The 17,498-nt window shown below is 42.4% G+C and overlaps 1 protein-coding gene and 1 long non-coding RNA gene across 2 annotated transcripts; one reads left to right on the top strand and one right to left on the bottom strand.

Moving 5' to 3' along the window:
- Window positions 1-18: 18 nt before the first annotated feature.
- LOC309705076 (keratin, type I cytoskeletal 13-like) lies at window positions 19-4,578 on the bottom strand. The gene is made up of 8 exons (XM_082530632.1): window positions 4,040-4,578; window positions 3,211-3,293; window positions 2,087-2,243; window positions 1,854-2,015; window positions 1,649-1,774; window positions 1,176-1,250; window positions 945-1,090; window positions 19-366 (listed from the first exon to the last, which is right to left on the bottom strand). The coding sequence occupies exons 1-8, from the start codon at window positions 4,502-4,504 to the stop codon at window positions 294-296; spliced, it is 1,287 nt and encodes a 428-aa protein (XP_082386758.1). The 5' UTR covers window positions 4,505-4,578; the 3' UTR covers window positions 19-293.
- Window positions 4,579-4,631: 53 nt separating this feature from the next.
- Window positions 4,632-7,528, top strand: LOC309705080. Its single transcript, XR_014276480.1, has 3 exons — window positions 4,632-6,888; window positions 7,237-7,293; window positions 7,492-7,528. It is a non-coding gene; the product is annotated as an uncharacterized lncRNA (long non-coding RNA).
- Window positions 7,529-17,498: the final 9,970 nt, after the last annotated feature.

Raw genomic sequence — 17,498 nt, 5'->3', positions numbered from 1 at the left:
GACATTCATTTCAGACACTTTTTGGGTTTTGTTGCGTTTTATTTGTTGAAGCGGAACACAGAAGACCTGCAAGCACAGCAGTAAAGTTTCACCAGCATAAGCCAAGAAAATGCTTCCCCTCACAAACCCTCCATCTTTAGACCGCCTGTGGTTTCCTGTGAAGCAGGAAACTGGTATGATGTGAAGGTGAGAAGCGATCTTCAGGTGGAGGTGTGCACTCGCCCAGCATGAAGGACGGTGAAGAAAGGTGGAGATCCGACTCCAACCCCGGGCAGGCAGACACGTGATTGGCCTCAGATGGTTTCCTCCACAACCTTTGTGATGATTGTTTTGGTTGTGGTGGAGGTAGAGGAGGAGAGCGAAGATCTGCGTGGGAAATGAGACAAAGCTGGTCAGAGATGCTCGTCTGAAAAGCAGAACCCGCTCACACGTTTACAGGTAGGTGCTGTAGTGCAACTCCCAAGTTTCCAACATCAGTTGACCAAAATGAGCAGAAGCCAAAACATCTACAAACTGAAGTAAAAACGAGTGCCAGACGGTGGTTTTGTGTAATGCCAGTTTGCACCACAAGAGGGCACAAAGAGGCAGTGCAACTTCCTGTGACCAGCAGGACAGGAAGAACATGAATGTGAGTTTGGACACTGTCAGGCTCCTTAGATAAACACTCTTTTTCTTCTAAGCTAACGAGGAGCTTAAATTCTGCATATTCAGAAAACTGTGGTGAACAGTTTACTTCTATTTTACAGAGGGGAATTACACAATGTACCATTAAAGGTACATTGATCAGGACGTTCCAGATTGAACTAATGTTAGCAGCCAATGGTAACACTAAAACTAAGGATATTTCCTCTGTATATTTAAGTTTTCCAAGTAACCTCTGTAAGGAGAAGGAGGAGAGAGCAGGGCCACAGAGAGCCGAGGCCGTCCTGGTGAGCTCTTCTTACCCGCCTCCCTCTCCGTCGAGCAGCCTCCTGTACTCGGCGATCTCCAGCTCTAGTCTGGTCTTGATGTCCAGGAGAATCTGGTACTCCTGTCCCTGCCTCTCCAGGTCTGCTCTGAGCTGCACCAGCTGCTCCTCCAGACTGCTCACCTGCACAGGTGAACCCGGTGTGAGTGTAAAAGCTGAAAGCAGCTGACGGAACATTTGGATGCGACCCCATGAGAGCAGAACTCACCCTCATCTGGAATCCTTCCATCTTCATGCCGTAGCTGCCCTGGACTTCGGCGAGTTGGGCTTCAAGGGACATTTTCTGTAAAAACATGAGCAGGTCAGAGACAGAAGCTCTACCTGTGGATGAGGTCGTGACATTGGGCTACATTTCAGCCACCTCTCTGCGACTCAGGATTTTAGGAATCAGAGGAAACGAGGCCACGATGTGAAGATGTAACTGAACCAGCCTGATGTTACTCCCCAGGGAGGATTTTCTAAAACCCAGAACTTAGGACCCTCACAATTCCTGTTCTTTGACTTTGTCCTTTGACATTTTGAATGAGGACCCCTCTGTGCCCTCTTCTAACTCCCTCTGTCCAGCAGCCTCGGGCACTAACATTAGAGAGACTGGTGGCATTTTTAATGAGTTGCTCTCATTAGATAAAGTTATTATTAAAAATGTATTGATGTAATTATGAGTTAAACGGTTCATCTCACCATGCTGAGCTGAGACTGGAGCTCAATCTCCAGAGCCTGAAGCTGACTCTTCACTTCCTTTACTTCCACGGTTGATGTCTTCAGTGTCATTTCTGTGGCTGCCACCTCCTTGGTGAGGACCTCCGACTGAAAGAAGAAAAAGAGGAAGTAGTGAACAAAAACGAGCTGCTGCAGGTTTCTGTTGAATAGCAGAAAGCTGACGTACCTTGGCCTGGAACCAGCCCTCTGCGTCTTTGAGCGCTTTGGCGGAGACGGTTTCGTAGTGCTCTCTGATCTCCTCCATGACTTTGTTGAGGTCCTGCTGAGGAGCAGCGTCCACCTCCACATTCACCTGACCGCTCATCTGAGTGCGCATGGACACCAGGTCCTAAAGGACAGGGAGGCGGGGCTAAGGATACCAGTATGTTTTAACATTGCGTGTGAGACGGATCTGCTTACCTCCTCGTGGTTCTTCTTCATGCTTGCCAGATCGTCCGTCAGGGCTTCGATCTGCATGTTCAGGTCAGTCTTGGCCACGTCCACCTCTCCCAACAACGCCTTCAGCCCGGCGATGTCGGCCTCGACCGACTGACGCATCCCCAGCTCGTTCTCGTACCTGTTAAAGTTAAAGACACAGAAAATAATGGGTTAGTTCTCCATCCATCCATCCATTCACTTCCGCTTATCCTTTTCAGGGTCGCGGGGGGCGCTGGAGCCTATCCCAGCTGTCATCGGGCGAGAGGCGGGGTACACCCTGGACAGGTCGCCAGTCTGTCGCAGGGCTAACACACAGGGACAGACAACCATTCACACCTAGTGGCAATTTGGATTATCCAATTAACCTATCCCCACAAGCTGCATGTCTTTGGACGGTGGGAGGAAGCCGGAGTACCTGGAGAGAACCCACGCAAACACGGGGAGAACATGCAAACTCCACACAGAAAGACCCCGGCCTGATGTTGGAATTGAACTCAGGACCTTCTTGCTGTGCGGCAACAGTGCTAACCACCGTGCCACCGTGCTGCCCTTAGTGCTGGGTTAGTTCTGATGAATAAAATCCAAACAACAATTCTGTGAATAACTTTTATCAGCATTTGGTGTTTGTGCTGATTTCGAGACAAAAACCAGAACTCTATTTTTTTCTTTTAGTAATCTTGAGGCTCGTTTCTACGGATTAAACAGTTAAATGTTCAAATAAACTTTAATAAAGAGAAATGAATCTTAGACTTTCTGAGAAACATCTGCTAAAATCATCTTTAAATTCTAACAAATGAGCTCCAATGAGTTCTCATGTTTATCTAATCTAAGTCTAATTTTTGCTCTTGCTGGACGATGTTTGGGGGATTTTTCTGGATGAGAGAAAATCAAAAAATCAGACTGAGGAGTTTGTCTGTTCTTGATGTTTTTCTACCAGCAGACAGCAGAGGGGGCTGAAGAGAGGCAATATCACAGTAGGGAGGTTTTCACTGTCAGGACGTCTATTTCAGAGCATTTTTCTGTCAGAAGAAAACAGCAGCAAGAAAGTACAAAGAACACATGAAGAGAAATAAAAGGTAAAAAAAGAAAAAAAAGGAGCCACTGACTTCAACCTGAAGTCGTCCGATGCGAGCCGGGCGTTGTCGATGCTCAACATGACGGTACCTTTGGCGATGATGGCATCCTGGATCTGAAAACCAGCACAGAGCCACAAAAAAGGGAAATCAATCAATGGTAGATTATCAATAATGCTAATCAGATGATGCCATTCAGTAAAGAAGGGTTAATAAATCAAACATTACAGAGAATAACAACAAAGCCAATCAGATCTCTTCACGTCGTAACACGCCCATCAGTCGCAGCAGCTTCTTTAATGTGAAAAACCAAAGCTCGTGTTTCCTGTTGGAGCCAAACGAAGACCAAAAACAAGTGACTGGTTTACAGGTGACATCAGTCTTGGAGGGCGTGGCTGCTTCACTCGGAGCACTCTCACACAGGTGTGGTTCACCTCAGATCTCCATCCCCTCACTGGGAGCCTCCCACCAGATTACTGACACTACTCTTCTTTCCAGCCTCTCGGTCAAAAGCTGCTGTGATTACAAAGGTTTTCTATTCTTTCTCAAAATCACCAGAAGGTTCGAGTGCTTTTTTTAAATTGTAAAAGTATGAATGAAGCCCCAGCAGTGCAAACATCTTTCTGGACTGCACTGTGAGTGGATTTGTTAAAAACAAGAAAAATCAAATGTAGGTTTTCTCCAACTTTAAATATGAGTTTTTCAGGCACAACAAAACATTGTTCACTTGAGCTTCCATGCAATTTCAAACTTTATTTTTATGTCTTTTCATAAAACATTATGTGATTTCATAAATGTAAACTTTAAAATGTGGACCAATAGGAGCGGAGACCCCTGAACACCATCTGCCCCGTTTCCTCACCTTGGCATGCAGCTCGGCGATGGTGGCGTAGAAGGCGCTGTAGTCCCTGGCGGCCGGGCCAGCCTTCGTCTCCACGAACTGCTTGATCTTCAGCTCCAGCTCGCCGTTGGCCTTCTCCAGCGACGCCACTTTGGTGAGATAGTTGGCGAGACGGTCGTTCAGGTTCTGCATGGTGAACTTCTCGTTGCCGATGACGCTGTCGTCCATCCCTGCTCCTCCGCCAAAGCCACCCCCAAATCCTCCACCTGCAGCAAATCCTCCACCTGCACCAAATCCTCCACCTGCACTGAAAGCTGCACCAGCTCCTCCACCGAGGCCGCCACCAACGGCGAAGGTTCTCCCGGCCTGTGAAACCCTGACACTACCGCCTCCTCCAGCAACGCTGTATGAGCTCATGCTTCTGGATGAACGGCTGCTGCCAAAGCCTCCACCGATGGAGCCTCGTGAGAGCATCATGGTAGTCATAGTGATGGAGCAGAAAAGAGGAGGTGCTTGTCAGTCTGTCTTCTCCGGTGGAAGGAGCAGGAGAGAAGTGAGGAGAGAGTGAGGAGGTCGCTGCTTTTAAAGCTTCTCAGGTGGGCTGAACTGCAGGTACAGGGGCAGGGTTAGGGGGGAGGGTCGGGGAGGGCAGGGCTGGAGGGGAGGGCCGCGGTCCACAATGTCCTACCTCCAGCTTGAATTCTTTTCTCCGACTTCATTCGGCACTTTTGCACACCATGACATATATTTACACACATATTTTTGTCCTTTTATATTTTTATGTATATTCATGTTTAGCCCTATATCTGTAGCTCAATATGTATCTATTGATATCTCTGTTTCTACACTTCATGTTATATGAATGCTTGGCGTTTGTTGTATGTGTGCTGCTGTGACTGCTCAGTGTCCCTCTGGGATCAATAAAGTCTCTCTGATTCTGATTCATGAGACACAAACGGGAGAGACGTTTTCCGTGTGAGGCACGGCAGAGCTCAGAGGCTTCATGTTTCCATGTTATCTGTCTGAACACGACAGCAGCTGAGACCAAATCTTCGTCCTGACCCGGCTGCTCTGACAGATCCTCAGCTGATCTGCAGAGACACAGAGAGCACATTCCTCCATTATTAACTTCTCTCGTTGTTTGAGGGGAATTTTTGCTTCTTTCCCGTTACACTCGTTACATCCATCAACACACACAGCTGCCCCTCCCTAAGCCTGCAGTTCCTCTGACATCCACTAGAAGCTCCAGCAGTGAGTCAGTCCTATAGACTCTCATTTTAAAAAGTTAATTTCATCCATTTTCTTCTGCTTCTCTGGGGTTGAGTCCTGGGGACAGGAAGACAGGACAAGGACAACTATATGCTTTAGCAAAAAGGAAAGTTTGAAGCCTGATCTTGAAAGTAGAGATAGTGTCTGTCTCCTGAATCCAAACTGGAAGCTGGTTCCACAGAAGAGGGGCCTGAAAACTGAAGGCTCTGCCTCCCATTCTACTTTTAAATACTCTAGGAACAACAAGTAGGCCTGCAGAGCGAGAGCGAAGTGCTCTAATAGGGTGATATGGTACTACAAGGTCATTGAGATAAGATGGGGCCTGATTATTTAAGACCTTGTATGTGAGGAGCAGGATTTTGAATTCTGGATTTAACAGGAAGCCAAAACAGGAGAAATCTGCTCTCTCTTTCTAGTCCCTGTCAGGACTCTTGCTGCAGCATTTTGGATCAGCTGAAGGCTTTTCAGGGAGTTTTTAGGACTTACAGTCCTAAAAACTGGACGAATTACAGTCGTCCAGCCTGGAAGTAATAAATGCATGAACTAGTTTTTCAGCTTCAAAGCTGCCGTCGAGTCTGTATTGAAGTAAACACAGTTGGGTTGAAATGGGCGTGTGTGGAAAAGCATTTTACGCATAAAAACATGGTTTAGAGGAAAACATGCAGAGTGCATTAATATGTTCATGTTTTCACCACTTTACAGTCACATCTGCAGAAACCCATCAGATTCTGTTTTTCAAAGGTATGAAGGTGTGATTACATCAGTGCCTCTGGCCTGCATGCTATAACTTTATATAACATGAAGTGAATATCGTGTTCTATCACTCAGCACAAAGAGTCTTCAGTTTGATGATGACAGCAGCTGGAATGCCCTCTGGCACCCAGCGCTCATCTATCACCTGTCAGCGTCCTATTTAAGGTGCTCACTGTGGGAAAACGCCCCCGGCTTAGCGTCTGTTTGTAGGATCGTCATGGAGAGCAGTATCTTAGTGACTTTCTTTTGTCACATAGAAGCGCTCTTTGTTGTATAAACTCTGTGTGAAGTTAACCTCTGCAGCTCAGCCTCCACCTCACAGCAAGCAACATTTCGTCCTCGCTGGAAAACGTCTCCAAACGCATCACGGAGGCAGAGCAGAGAATCTCAGATGTAGGAAGATGGGGTGACTGACCTCGCGGGAAGACTGGCTGAAGCTGAGGAGAAGATTAAGATCATGGCAGGGGCGATTTTAGCCCATTTTTGGGGGGTGCTTCACCCCCCAAAAATGAATCAAAGCACCCCAAAGAGTTCTTACTTTGACAATATTTGCTGTTTGTGGGACACACTACTAAAAATACAAAAAGCATACAGTACTTAATTGAGATGGAACATTTTAACAACAAAAGTATAGATACCCCCCCTCCCAAAATGGTTTGTTCCAGCTCTCCCCTGCTCTGGCTCTGGCGCCGTTGCTGCCAGAGCGATGGCGGCTGAGACGCAGCAGAGGGAGGTGGAAGAGCCTGGCTTAAAACAGGACATGTTAGCTGCCTTTAACCTTGCGTTACTCTTTGTACAGTTGGTAGGAGTCAGACCATGTTTCTTTTAGCTGAAAAACATGACACCAGGTAACCTGCAGTGTGGGAAACGTGTTTCCCCACGATGTTTGCTGCCCTACAATCCGTCCTGCTCTGTAGTGAAATCAGTGATATTTGACCGCCCTGTTGCTCCCATTGAAATGTATACAGCCTATTTAAAATCTAAAACGTAACATTGTCTGTAGCCTGCTGTTGTTACCACTGTCCTGTTTGAAAAGGAATGAGAGAAGCTGCTTATTTTGTCATATGTGCCGATATTAAACCCAAGGTACTAACTAGCTAACTGACTGGATTCCCATTAACCTTATAACTGCTGTTGTTTGTGTGTGTGTGTGTGTGTGTGTGTGTCTGTGTGTGTGTGTGTGTGTGTGTACAGAGACAGTCAGGTTCATAATGGATATGAGGAAGTTTTTTCAAAAAAAGGAGCCACGTCAGGTAAAAGTGTAAAAACAAATCATCCGTCAATAAAGATTAATGTTGGATCAGTTTCAATATTTATATCTTTTATTAGATGTTCATGTGGTTTGGTTATTTGCCTTTTGGTTGAAAGTACACTGAGAGGACTTTTTGTTGGTGATCTTAATAGTATTTTTTAATCTAATTGAATCCAATCTATTTGTGTATGATTGTCAGTCCAAAGAGGGAACGTGAGGAGAAAGTACAAGGTCAGGAAGAACCAGGTGAGGACACAGACAGGGAGCAGTGACAGGCAGAAACTGTTAATCCGGCAAAGGAAAAAAAACAAAACAAACTAATTTTACTCACAATCTGGAAGTTGTGTTGTATTAAAGCTGCTATACAGAGTCTGCAAAACAAACTGGGTTGTCAGCCCTGGCACTGCATCACCATACTGAGCTTCAGTCAGAGGAAGTCACGGTTGCCAAAAACTTTTTGAAGCTCGAGAGTGAGGCTGGTTCCATCCCAGATATGTTAACATTGTACAATCTTCTGGATAATCAGATCTTCCCCACACTGAAAACTGCTATTCAGGTTGCCCTAACAAACCCAGTTAGCAGCTGTAGCTGTGAGAGGTCGTTTAGTGTCTTGAGTCAGCTCCATACCTGGCTGAGAAGGACCATGGGTCAAAGCCGACTCCAGCACCTGGCTGTGATGTCAGTTGAGAAAGATGCTTGAGAGACTTGACCACCAAAATGTGACAGATTTACCAACCTCAAGCTGAGGCGACGTAGGATAAAAGAAAATAAAAGATCTGCAGAGCCATGGAAGTGCAGTAAAGATCTTTTCATACATTGTACCAGAGGCCAAGGTGTCTCCATTTATCTAATTTTTTAATAATATTTTGTACATTTCAAGCACTCTTCTATTTTTGGAGTGTATTTTTATATATCTGTATTATATTATACGAACACTTTAAAAGTGAATCTCTGTCCAAAAAATGCTCTCAGTTCACTTTTTACTCACTGTGAGCATCATTTTCATCATCAGTTTTTATTTTTTAAATTCCAATCCATTCTTCTTTGGCAGCATTTAAATAACCTTGATCAGATTTGATGGTTTTGTTACAGACTTTTCAAAAAGGTGTTTTGCTTTTCTTGCACAAATGTGGGTTTAAATTGTGTTAAAATGTACAAAGCAGTGATGTCATGTTTTGTGACGAGGACCCAGGCACAGAGAGACTTGATGAATTTAAGAATCTTATGATTTAATAAAGAAATTTGCAGACTTGCACAGAGATTGTAAAATTATGATGACTGATAACGGAGACGAAGACAACAGACGATGAGGACAGAGAGGAACAGAGGGAACTCGGGACAACTGGAGACATTTAAAGATGCAGGGACTGACAGAGACGGGGAAAACGTCTCATCGTGATGAGTAAAGTTGAGCTTGCCTGGATGGGCAGCTCTCTGGGTGCTCAGCACCCCCAAAGCTCTGATCCTAGAATCGCCCCTGGATCATGACAAAAAGCTTGGATGATTTAGAGAACCGCAGCAGGCGCGACGACATCCGCATTATTAATCTGAAAGAAGGCGCAGAGGGTGAGAGTCCTATTCAGCTTTTTGAAGCCTGGCTGGGGAACAGCTCCACGGGTAAAGCCCGCATTAAAATTGACTCACCCCAGGCCGGTGATTATTAAGCTCCACAACTCCAGAGACAAACCACAGATCATGGCAGCAGTGAGAGCGGCCCCGGAACTTCACTACGACGGACAGCGGATCTTTATACACCAGAAGTTTTCCTACGCGATCCGTGAGAAACGTTAACCTTAATTGACAAGGTCATCCGCTTCAGAATGCGCTACCCAGCGACGCTTGTGCTGAATCACAATGGCACTGAACACAAGTTTGATTCGCCTAAAGATGCACAAAGTTTCATCAATGCGCTGGAAGACAACTGATACTTGTCCCGTACAAACTGTGGCACTGTTGGATTTAACTTACAACATGACATTGGTTCAGCTCGCCATAAGTCCACAGTGTTTAATGCAGCTTGAGGGAAAAGAGACAGTTTAAAGGTAAAATAGAAATTTGTTCATTCTTTGTACCTAAAGTGGCTTTAGGGCCAATATCTAGTATACAGTACTGATTGTTTACTCAGTCTTTAATTTTGTTTCACAACTGACAGTAACCCGATTTGATTCAGGTTTGGGAAGCGGGGGTGTCTTCTTTTCTTTTTCTCCCGTGGAGTGAAACTTCTTTTGGCTACACTGGTCTTGTAATACCACCCAGTGGGTGGCTTTTTCGTTTTGTTTGTTTTGTTTCTGGCTTGTGATATTTTGACGTTTATCCTAATTCCTATATTCTCATGCAGTTTGTTGTGTGTGTAAGGGTTCCTTTGCCATTCGTTTATGATGGTGTTGTTCACGGCCAGTCCAGACCATGGGTTAAATCTTTTACAGTGTGTTTATTATGATGGGTCTTTTTTGTTTGCTTCGGGTTGACAATCTTTGTCCAATGACTGACAACTTTTACAATGAGTAACATAAACTCTCAATGTCAAGGGAATTAATCACGTTATTAAGAGACGCAAAATATTTTCCTCACTCAAAAAAGATAGAGTGCAGATTGCATTACTGCAAGAGACTCACCTCACAGATTCTGAACACACTCAAGCGTGATTGGGTGGGACAAATTTACTATTCCTCTTTTAACTCTAAAAGTAGAGGCGTTGCAATATTGATCCATAAAAATCTACCGATTACTCTAAATACTATTGTAAGGGATGCAGACAACGATTTATTCTGATTACTGGGCTTTTATATGGGGAACAGATTCTATTAGGAAGTGTTTATGCACCAAATACTTTTGATAGATTGTTTTATTCAAACCTTCTGGCAGAAACCTCCTCTGTGTGTCCCAATCACGTAATAATTGGTGGGGATTTTAACTGTGGTCTGAGTCCTGAAACTGATTATAATCCACCAAAATCTCAACCACCTTCAAAAATGGCAAAGGCTACAATGGACTTATGCTCAGATCTCGGCCTTTTTGATGCCTGGAGAGTTTGTAATCCACATGTGAAAGCTACGAATACTTTGGAAACGAAGTTGGAGACACTAACACGCAAGGTAGAAGAGCTGGAGAATAATAGCCAAAGAAATAATATTCGCTTGGTGGGCCTCCTTGAAGGAGACGAGGGCAAAGATATGTGTGGATTCCTAACTAAGTGGATCCCAGAGGTGCTTGGGATTCAGTCTTTCCCAGAACCCATAGTGATTGAGCGAGCCCACAGAATCGGGAGACCCCGGGATGTTTCAAAGTCAACAATAAATCCAACACAACGAAGGTTGTTTGACCCGGTAAAAAAACAGCTGTTAACACTTCGCATCCCGGACCTCCGTTTTGGCTTCATCTACCCAGCAAGGATGTTGATAACCTTTCAAGGGGACCGACATATTTTTGTTAATCCATCTGAGGCAAGTTCATATGTACAACAGCTCAAGCCAAATGGACAAGAGAACGTTACGACCTGAAAGGCAAATGCTCACTTACCAGTAAAGCTTCTGTTGTCATGATTGTAATGTTGGATTTAAGGGTAATTTCCTTCCAGGCCATATAGTCAGTGAATAACAAATATACTTTGAGTATAGAAGAGTCATGGCCTGATTTAATTCTTTTTCGTTGTGGTGGTAATTTACTGTTGTTATTTTATAATATCTGACCATCCATTCTTAGTTAACTTTTCTACTTTATTAGTTTTATTATTAGAGAGCGGCTTTGTTTTCTTTTGTTTGTTTGCTTGTTTGTTCTGGCTGCTCCTCTGCAAGGTATGGATGGATCGGCCGTGAACATTAGCCAGGCCTGTTTAAACTGGGATGGATCGGGTGCACACCAGTATGAATCACAAACGTACTTTGGTTTAGTTTGTCTTGGTGTTCTAATGTTACGCGCTGTGCACCTGTTTTCTTTTGCACTATTGTGTTGCTTTGTTTAGGGTTTTTTTGTTTTTTTTATCTTCAGGGCAGACTTGTACTTGTCTACATCTTTCCTATTATAAATGCCGACAGCTCCAGATCTGAACATAACCTCCTGGAATATTCGAGGGATGAATAAACTGGTTAAACTGAAACTTTATCAGTGTTGATAAATCAACTGGAGTCGATTCAGCTCATAAGCAGTCTAGAAAGGAAGTACTACCATTTATGACTGAACTCAATTAGTTGATGCTTGGAGAAACATGCACCCGGATATGATTACTTTCTCTTGCTACTCTAGCACTTATGGCACCTTTTCCAAAATTGACTATTTCTTACTTTCTGCATCTTTGGTACCCATGGTAACTAAATCCTGGTATGATAGTGTTGTCATATCAGGTCACTCCACCGTTTTGTTTCAACTAAATTTACCTAACTTACCATAATTTACCTTAGAATACATTGGAAAGCAAATAGATTATTACTTTGCTTATAACACAAGTCAAACTACGGCGACTATAAAATGGGAGGCCTTTAAAGCTTTCCTGAGAGGCCAAATGATCAGTTTTACAAGCTTTAAACATAAAGCATCCAGGATGGAACTGGTTCATTTGGAGAAAAAGATAAAAGACATTGAGGAAGAGATATTTATATCCAAATCTAATGCTCGAATTCTAGAGTTAAATCAACTCAGAGCTAAATTTAATATTTTGTCATCATATAAAGACTGAAACAGTCATATTATGAACAGGGTGAAAAAGCAAGTAAAACACTGGCTTGGCGTATTAAACAGGCTCAGGTTGAAACATTAAACTCCATAACTACAGATGAAGGACAGATCACAGCTGATCCTAAACATATGACTCTTTTTGTACTTTTTATAAACAGCTATACAAAACTGAGCATTTAAATTCATTTACATCAAAACAAAAAATCTTTTTGGATCAGCTGCATTTTCCTAGACTACCAGAAAATGATATGGATGAACTAGAGCTTAATATAACAGTAGAAGAAATTACTAATGCTATAAGGAACATGAAAGGGGGCAAAACTCCTGATGCAATACCAATAGAAATATTCAAAATATTTAAAGATAAATTGATCCAGCCCTTATTGGATATGTATCAGGAATCATTTGAATCTGGGTCTCTCCCCCCTTCACTTAATGTGGCAACAATCACTCTGTTACTGAAACCTAATAAGCCAGCAACACATTGTAGTTCTTATAGACCAATCTCACTGTTGAATTACGATTACAAGATACTTTGCAAACTATTAGCTATGAGACTAGAGACAGTCTTGCCTAAGACGATTCATTCAGACCAGAACGGCTTTATCCAGGGGAGGCAGGGGTTTCACAGTATACGGAGGGTCATGAATATCATTTATGAGAAAAAAGAGACAATGCGTTAATCTCAATGGAAGCGGAAAAAGCCTTCAACAGTTCAATTCAATTCAATTCAATTTTATTTATATAGCGCCAAATCACAACAAAAGTCGCCTCAAGGCGCTTCATAGATACAGAGAAAAACCCAACAATCACATGACCCCCTATGAGCAAGCACTTTGGCGACAGTGGGAAGGAAAAACTCCCTTTTAACAGGAAGAAACCTCCGGCAGAACCAGGCTCAGGGAGGGGCGGGGCCATCTGCTGTGATTGGTTGGGGTGAGAGAAGGAAGACAGGATAAAGACATGCTGTGGAAGAGAGACAGAGGTTAATAACAGATATGATTCAATGCAGAGAGGTCTGTTAACACATAGTGAGTGAGAAAGGTGACTGGAAAGGAAAAACTCAATACATCATGGGAATCCCCCGGCAGCCTACGTCTATTGCAGCATAACTAAGGGAGGATTCAGGGTCACCTGGTCCAGCCCTAACTATATGCTTTAGCAAAAAGGAAAGTTTTAAGCCTAATCTTGAAAGTAGAGATAGTGTCTGTCTCCTGAATCCAAACTGGAAGCTGGTTCCACAGAAGAGGGGCCTGAAAACTGAAGGCTCTGCCTCCCATTCTACTTTTAAATACTCTAGGAACAACAAGTAGGCCTGCAGAGCGAGAGCGAAGTGCTCTAATAGGGTGATATGGTACTACAAGGTCATTAAGATAAGATGGGGCCTGATTATTTAAGACCTTGTATGTGAGGAGCAGGATTTTGAATTCTGGATTTAACAGGAAGCCAATGAAGGGAAGCCAATACAGGAGAAATCTGCTCTCTCTTTCTAGTCCCTGTCAGGACTCTTGCTGCAGTATTTTGGATCAGCTGAAGGCTTTTCAGGGAGTTTTTAGGACTTCCTGATAATAATGAATTACAGTCGTCCAGCCTGGAAGTAATAAATGCATGAACTAGTTTTTCAGCGTCACTCTGAGACAGGATATTTCTAACTTTAGAGATGTTGCGCAAATGGAAGAAAGCAGTCTTACATATTTGTTTAATATGTGCGTTGAAGGACATGTCCTGGTCAAAAATGACTCCAAGGTTCCTCACAGTGTTACTGGAGGCCAAGGTAATGCCATCCAGAGTAAGAATCTGGTTAGATACCATATTTCTAAGCTTTTCAGGGCCGAGTACAATAACCTCAGTTTGATCTGAATTAAGAAGCAGAAAGTTAGCGGCCATCCAGGTCTTTATGTCTTTAAGACATTCCTGCAGTTTAACTCATTGGTGTGTGTTATCTGGCTTCATGGACAGATAGAGCTGGGTGTCATCTGCATAGCAGTGTAAATGTATGCTATGTCTTCTAATGATGCTGCCTAAGAGAAGCATGTATAATGTAAACAGAATTGGTCCTAGCACTGAACCCTGTGGAACTCCATAATTAACCTCAGTGTGTGAAGAGGACTCTCCATTTACATGCACAAACTGGAGTCTATTAGATAGATATGATACAAACCACTGCAGTGCAGTACCTGTAATACCTACAGCATGTTCTAATCGCTCTAATAGGATATTATGGTCGACAGTATCGAACGCTGCACTGAGGTCTAGCAGGACAAGCACAGAGATGAGTCCACTGTCAAATAAGAACAGGATCGAATGGCTGTTCTTATTTGAAGTTTTGAAAAAGTTTGGTATTGGAAACAGATTTTTTAAATGGATTCAGTTGATATACTCCAACCCTCAAGCAGAGATTTTAACTAATGGTCTTTTTTCCGCACCATTCAGATTATATCGTGGAACTAGACAGGGGTGCCCCTTGTCACCTCTCTTGTTCACCTTGGCAACTGAGCCTCTTGCGATGGCAATTCAGAATCATAAAAACATATCAGGAATTACAGTAATGCTGACCACCGTATTGCCCCATATGCAGATGATGTGATCCTGTTCTGCACCAATTTAAACAAATCAATACCATCCATATTAAGTCTCATTAATACATTTAGTACATTTTCGGGTTATAAAATAAATTTTGATAAATCCGAAATATTATTTTTGAATAAAAATGAACAACAAAATCCTCCAATCAACACTCCCTTTCTGCTATCTGAACATGGGTTTACTTATCTGGGTGTGAAATTATCTCATCACAATTCCTTAACGACGTCAGTTACTACACTTCTAAACAGATGGATGAAACTACCTATATCTTTAATTGGTCGTATTAATATACTAAAAATGTAAATTTTGCCAAAACATCTTTACCTTTTTCAATCAGTACCTCTCTCTCCACCAAACTCTTTTTAGATTTGCAAAAACTATTCCGAAACTTTATTTGGAACAACAGAAGACCAAGACTCAGAATCTCATTACTAAACCTTCCTTATGAAAGAGGGGTTTACAACTTCCAAATTTAAAGTGGTACTTCTGCTCAAATCAGAGCGGCAATGTTTTATTTTGTTAATGAGCAAACTCCAGTGTGGGTTTCTATGGAGTCCACAGAAATCAAAAGTCCCCCGAACTTATATCTTTACTCAGCCGACAGGAAGACACTAAATAAGCAAACTAAGAACCCCTTTTTAAAAAACACTATAATGATCTGGTTTGAGACACATAACTACTTCGGAGAAATGATCCAACTGTCTCGGTTTACTCCGATATTTGGAAATAACAGCTTTCTTCCTGGTGGGACGGATGCAGGTTTTAGATTTTGGTTCGATTGAGGTTTAAGAAAAGTGTCTGATATATTTAGGAATAATACTCTTATGTCTTTTGAACAACTTAGAAGTACTTTTTCTATTCCTGTCAAACCTTTTTTAAATTTCTTCAATTAAGAAATGTTATCTTAACCACACAAGGTAACAGTTTAGAAATCCCCACCTCCTCCTCTCTAGAGAACACAGTTATAAAGCATCTAAATGGGAGAGGCCGAGTGTTGGAGTCAAGTCCAGGCCAATAATTTCACTCAGTTACATCATGCCATATTTAAGTATTTGTCATGATCTTTAAGTTTCCATTATAATCTTGATCATTTTATGTTATAATGTAATATGCTGTGCTCCATAAATTAATCCTGCTTTATTAGTCTGTTGTTGTTGTAAAGTGTTGGTAGATGTCGTAAAGGGGTGTGTATTTGGCCCGCATGCGGAGGGGTGTGGGTAAAAAAGGTTAGGTAAGCAAGCAGGACGTGGAGCAACAGTTTTCTGACCGTCGCCGTTCTGACCGTCGCCGTTTTAATGTTATTTTTTGGTTGTAACATAAAGGAAATATAAACGGAGCGCCCACCAGAGGCATTTGTTTTGTACCTTTCAATTTGTTTGGAAAATAAATGTTTTGCCCCTTTTCTCCTTCGCCTCGTTTTTTTGCTACCGGAAGGCATCCAAGCGACTGAACAAGAGCACGAGTCAGAAACTTTACGTTCTGCAGAAGCGGCAAAGAAGGACCGAAGGCTGCCGCTACAATACCGAGTTTCTGCATTGTATAAATTATTTATGGAAAATTCCAAAGAATCAACACAGTCTATTTTAGAGGCTTGGAGGAAAGATTTGCAAATGGACATATCTGATGATGAGTGCTATAAATCATGCTCCTTGGCCCAGAGTCAGACAATTAATGTGCAATCTAAACTACTTCAATATAAATGGTTAACAAGACTCCGTCAAAAATGCATCATTTTAACTGAAACATCCCAGACTCCTGTATTAAGTGTGGAGTGGACAGGCACTTTATTTCACTGTATATGGGAGCGTCCACGTGTGAAAATCTTTTGGGAAAAGGTAATAAATCTGTTGAGTCAAATTATTAGCGATGTGATTCCACTTCATCCTAAAATATGTATTTTAAATATATACCCGAATAATTTTGTACCTGCTGCAAACAATAGAGCTCTGTTAACGACTGGACTTTTGGAAGCCAAGCGCTGTATTGCTATGTGCTGGAAAAATCAAAAAATATGTGGACTATCTCAGCGGCTTAATGGACTGACATCTATACTATCTATGGAGAAAATAACTTATGCATTAAGAAATAAACTGTACAAGTTTGGGGCTTTATGATCAAAATTCTACAATGTTTTGGAGAACTGCAACGTGCACACTGTGGCCTTAACGGCCTGAAGTGCTAACTTGATTTGTATATCTGTCTAGGGCTGTGCGATATGACCAGAATCTCATATCCCGATATAAGACATCTATCGTCCAATAACGATATAAATCACAAAAATGTAACATTTTCTGTAAATTCTGTGAATCTCGAGCAGCTCGACTTGCTTGAAGTGTTTCCAGCTGCGCATCATGTAGCTGGAGTCGAGTGTTTTAACCGATGCATGAAACGCCGTTTTCTTTGTATTTATTACACGGCGTGCTGCGGGGAAAGCCTGTTCTAACGTTTGAGTCTAAGGTTTATTTTTTAGCACCCGGCGGCTCTTTTTTACTTCTCATCCGTAAATAATCTGCTCTTTCACGTGATTCAGTTTATTTTGAAAAGTCTCAACCGGATCTTGAGCTTTATTGTGAAAGGTTTATGTGGAACATAAACAAGCGGACACGCGATGCTGTTACCGTCGTTGTTGCTAACGACAACGCATAAAAACAGGCGCTTGTCCGTCTGTAGTGTGGTTATATTAAATATAAGAGAAAGAGAGAACTTTATTAATATAGCCACTACAGTGACATCAGAACCATGAAAAAAAATTCCCGTAAACAGTTTATTTTGCGACACCACGAAACAAACGATAGCGTGAAATGAAACGACAGACGTTTTTATATCGTCATCAGATATATATGGTTATATCGAACAGTCCTATATCTGCCCTTCCCTTCTGTTATGGTTTGCTTTGTTTTTGTTTCTGTTACTATGTTGTTTTTGTTGTATGTTCACGGTGTATCATGT

The sequence above is a fragment of the Aulonocara stuartgranti genome (genome assembly GCF_965226115.1).
Source record: "Aulonocara stuartgranti genome assembly, chromosome: 4".
Taxonomy (NCBI): Eukaryota; Metazoa; Chordata; class Actinopteri; order Cichliformes; family Cichlidae; genus Aulonocara; species Aulonocara stuartgranti.
This window is presented reverse-complemented; position numbering and strand designations above follow the sequence as displayed.

Excerpts from the sequence above, each read along its gene's own strand:
- LOC309705076 (XM_082530632.1), bottom strand. The coding sequence starts at position 4,504 with ATGACTACCATGATGCTCTCACGAGGCTCCATCGGTGGAGGCTTTGGC. Across the intron at positions 2,244-3,210 it reads TCGGACGACTTCAGGTTGAA|GTACGAGAACGAGCTGGGGA; the intron begins GTCAGTGGCTCC and ends TAACTTTAACAG. Across the intron at positions 1,091-1,175 it reads TGGAAGGATTCCAGATGAGG|GTGAGCAGTCTGGAGGAGCA; the intron begins GTGAGTTCTGCT and ends TCACCTGTGCAG.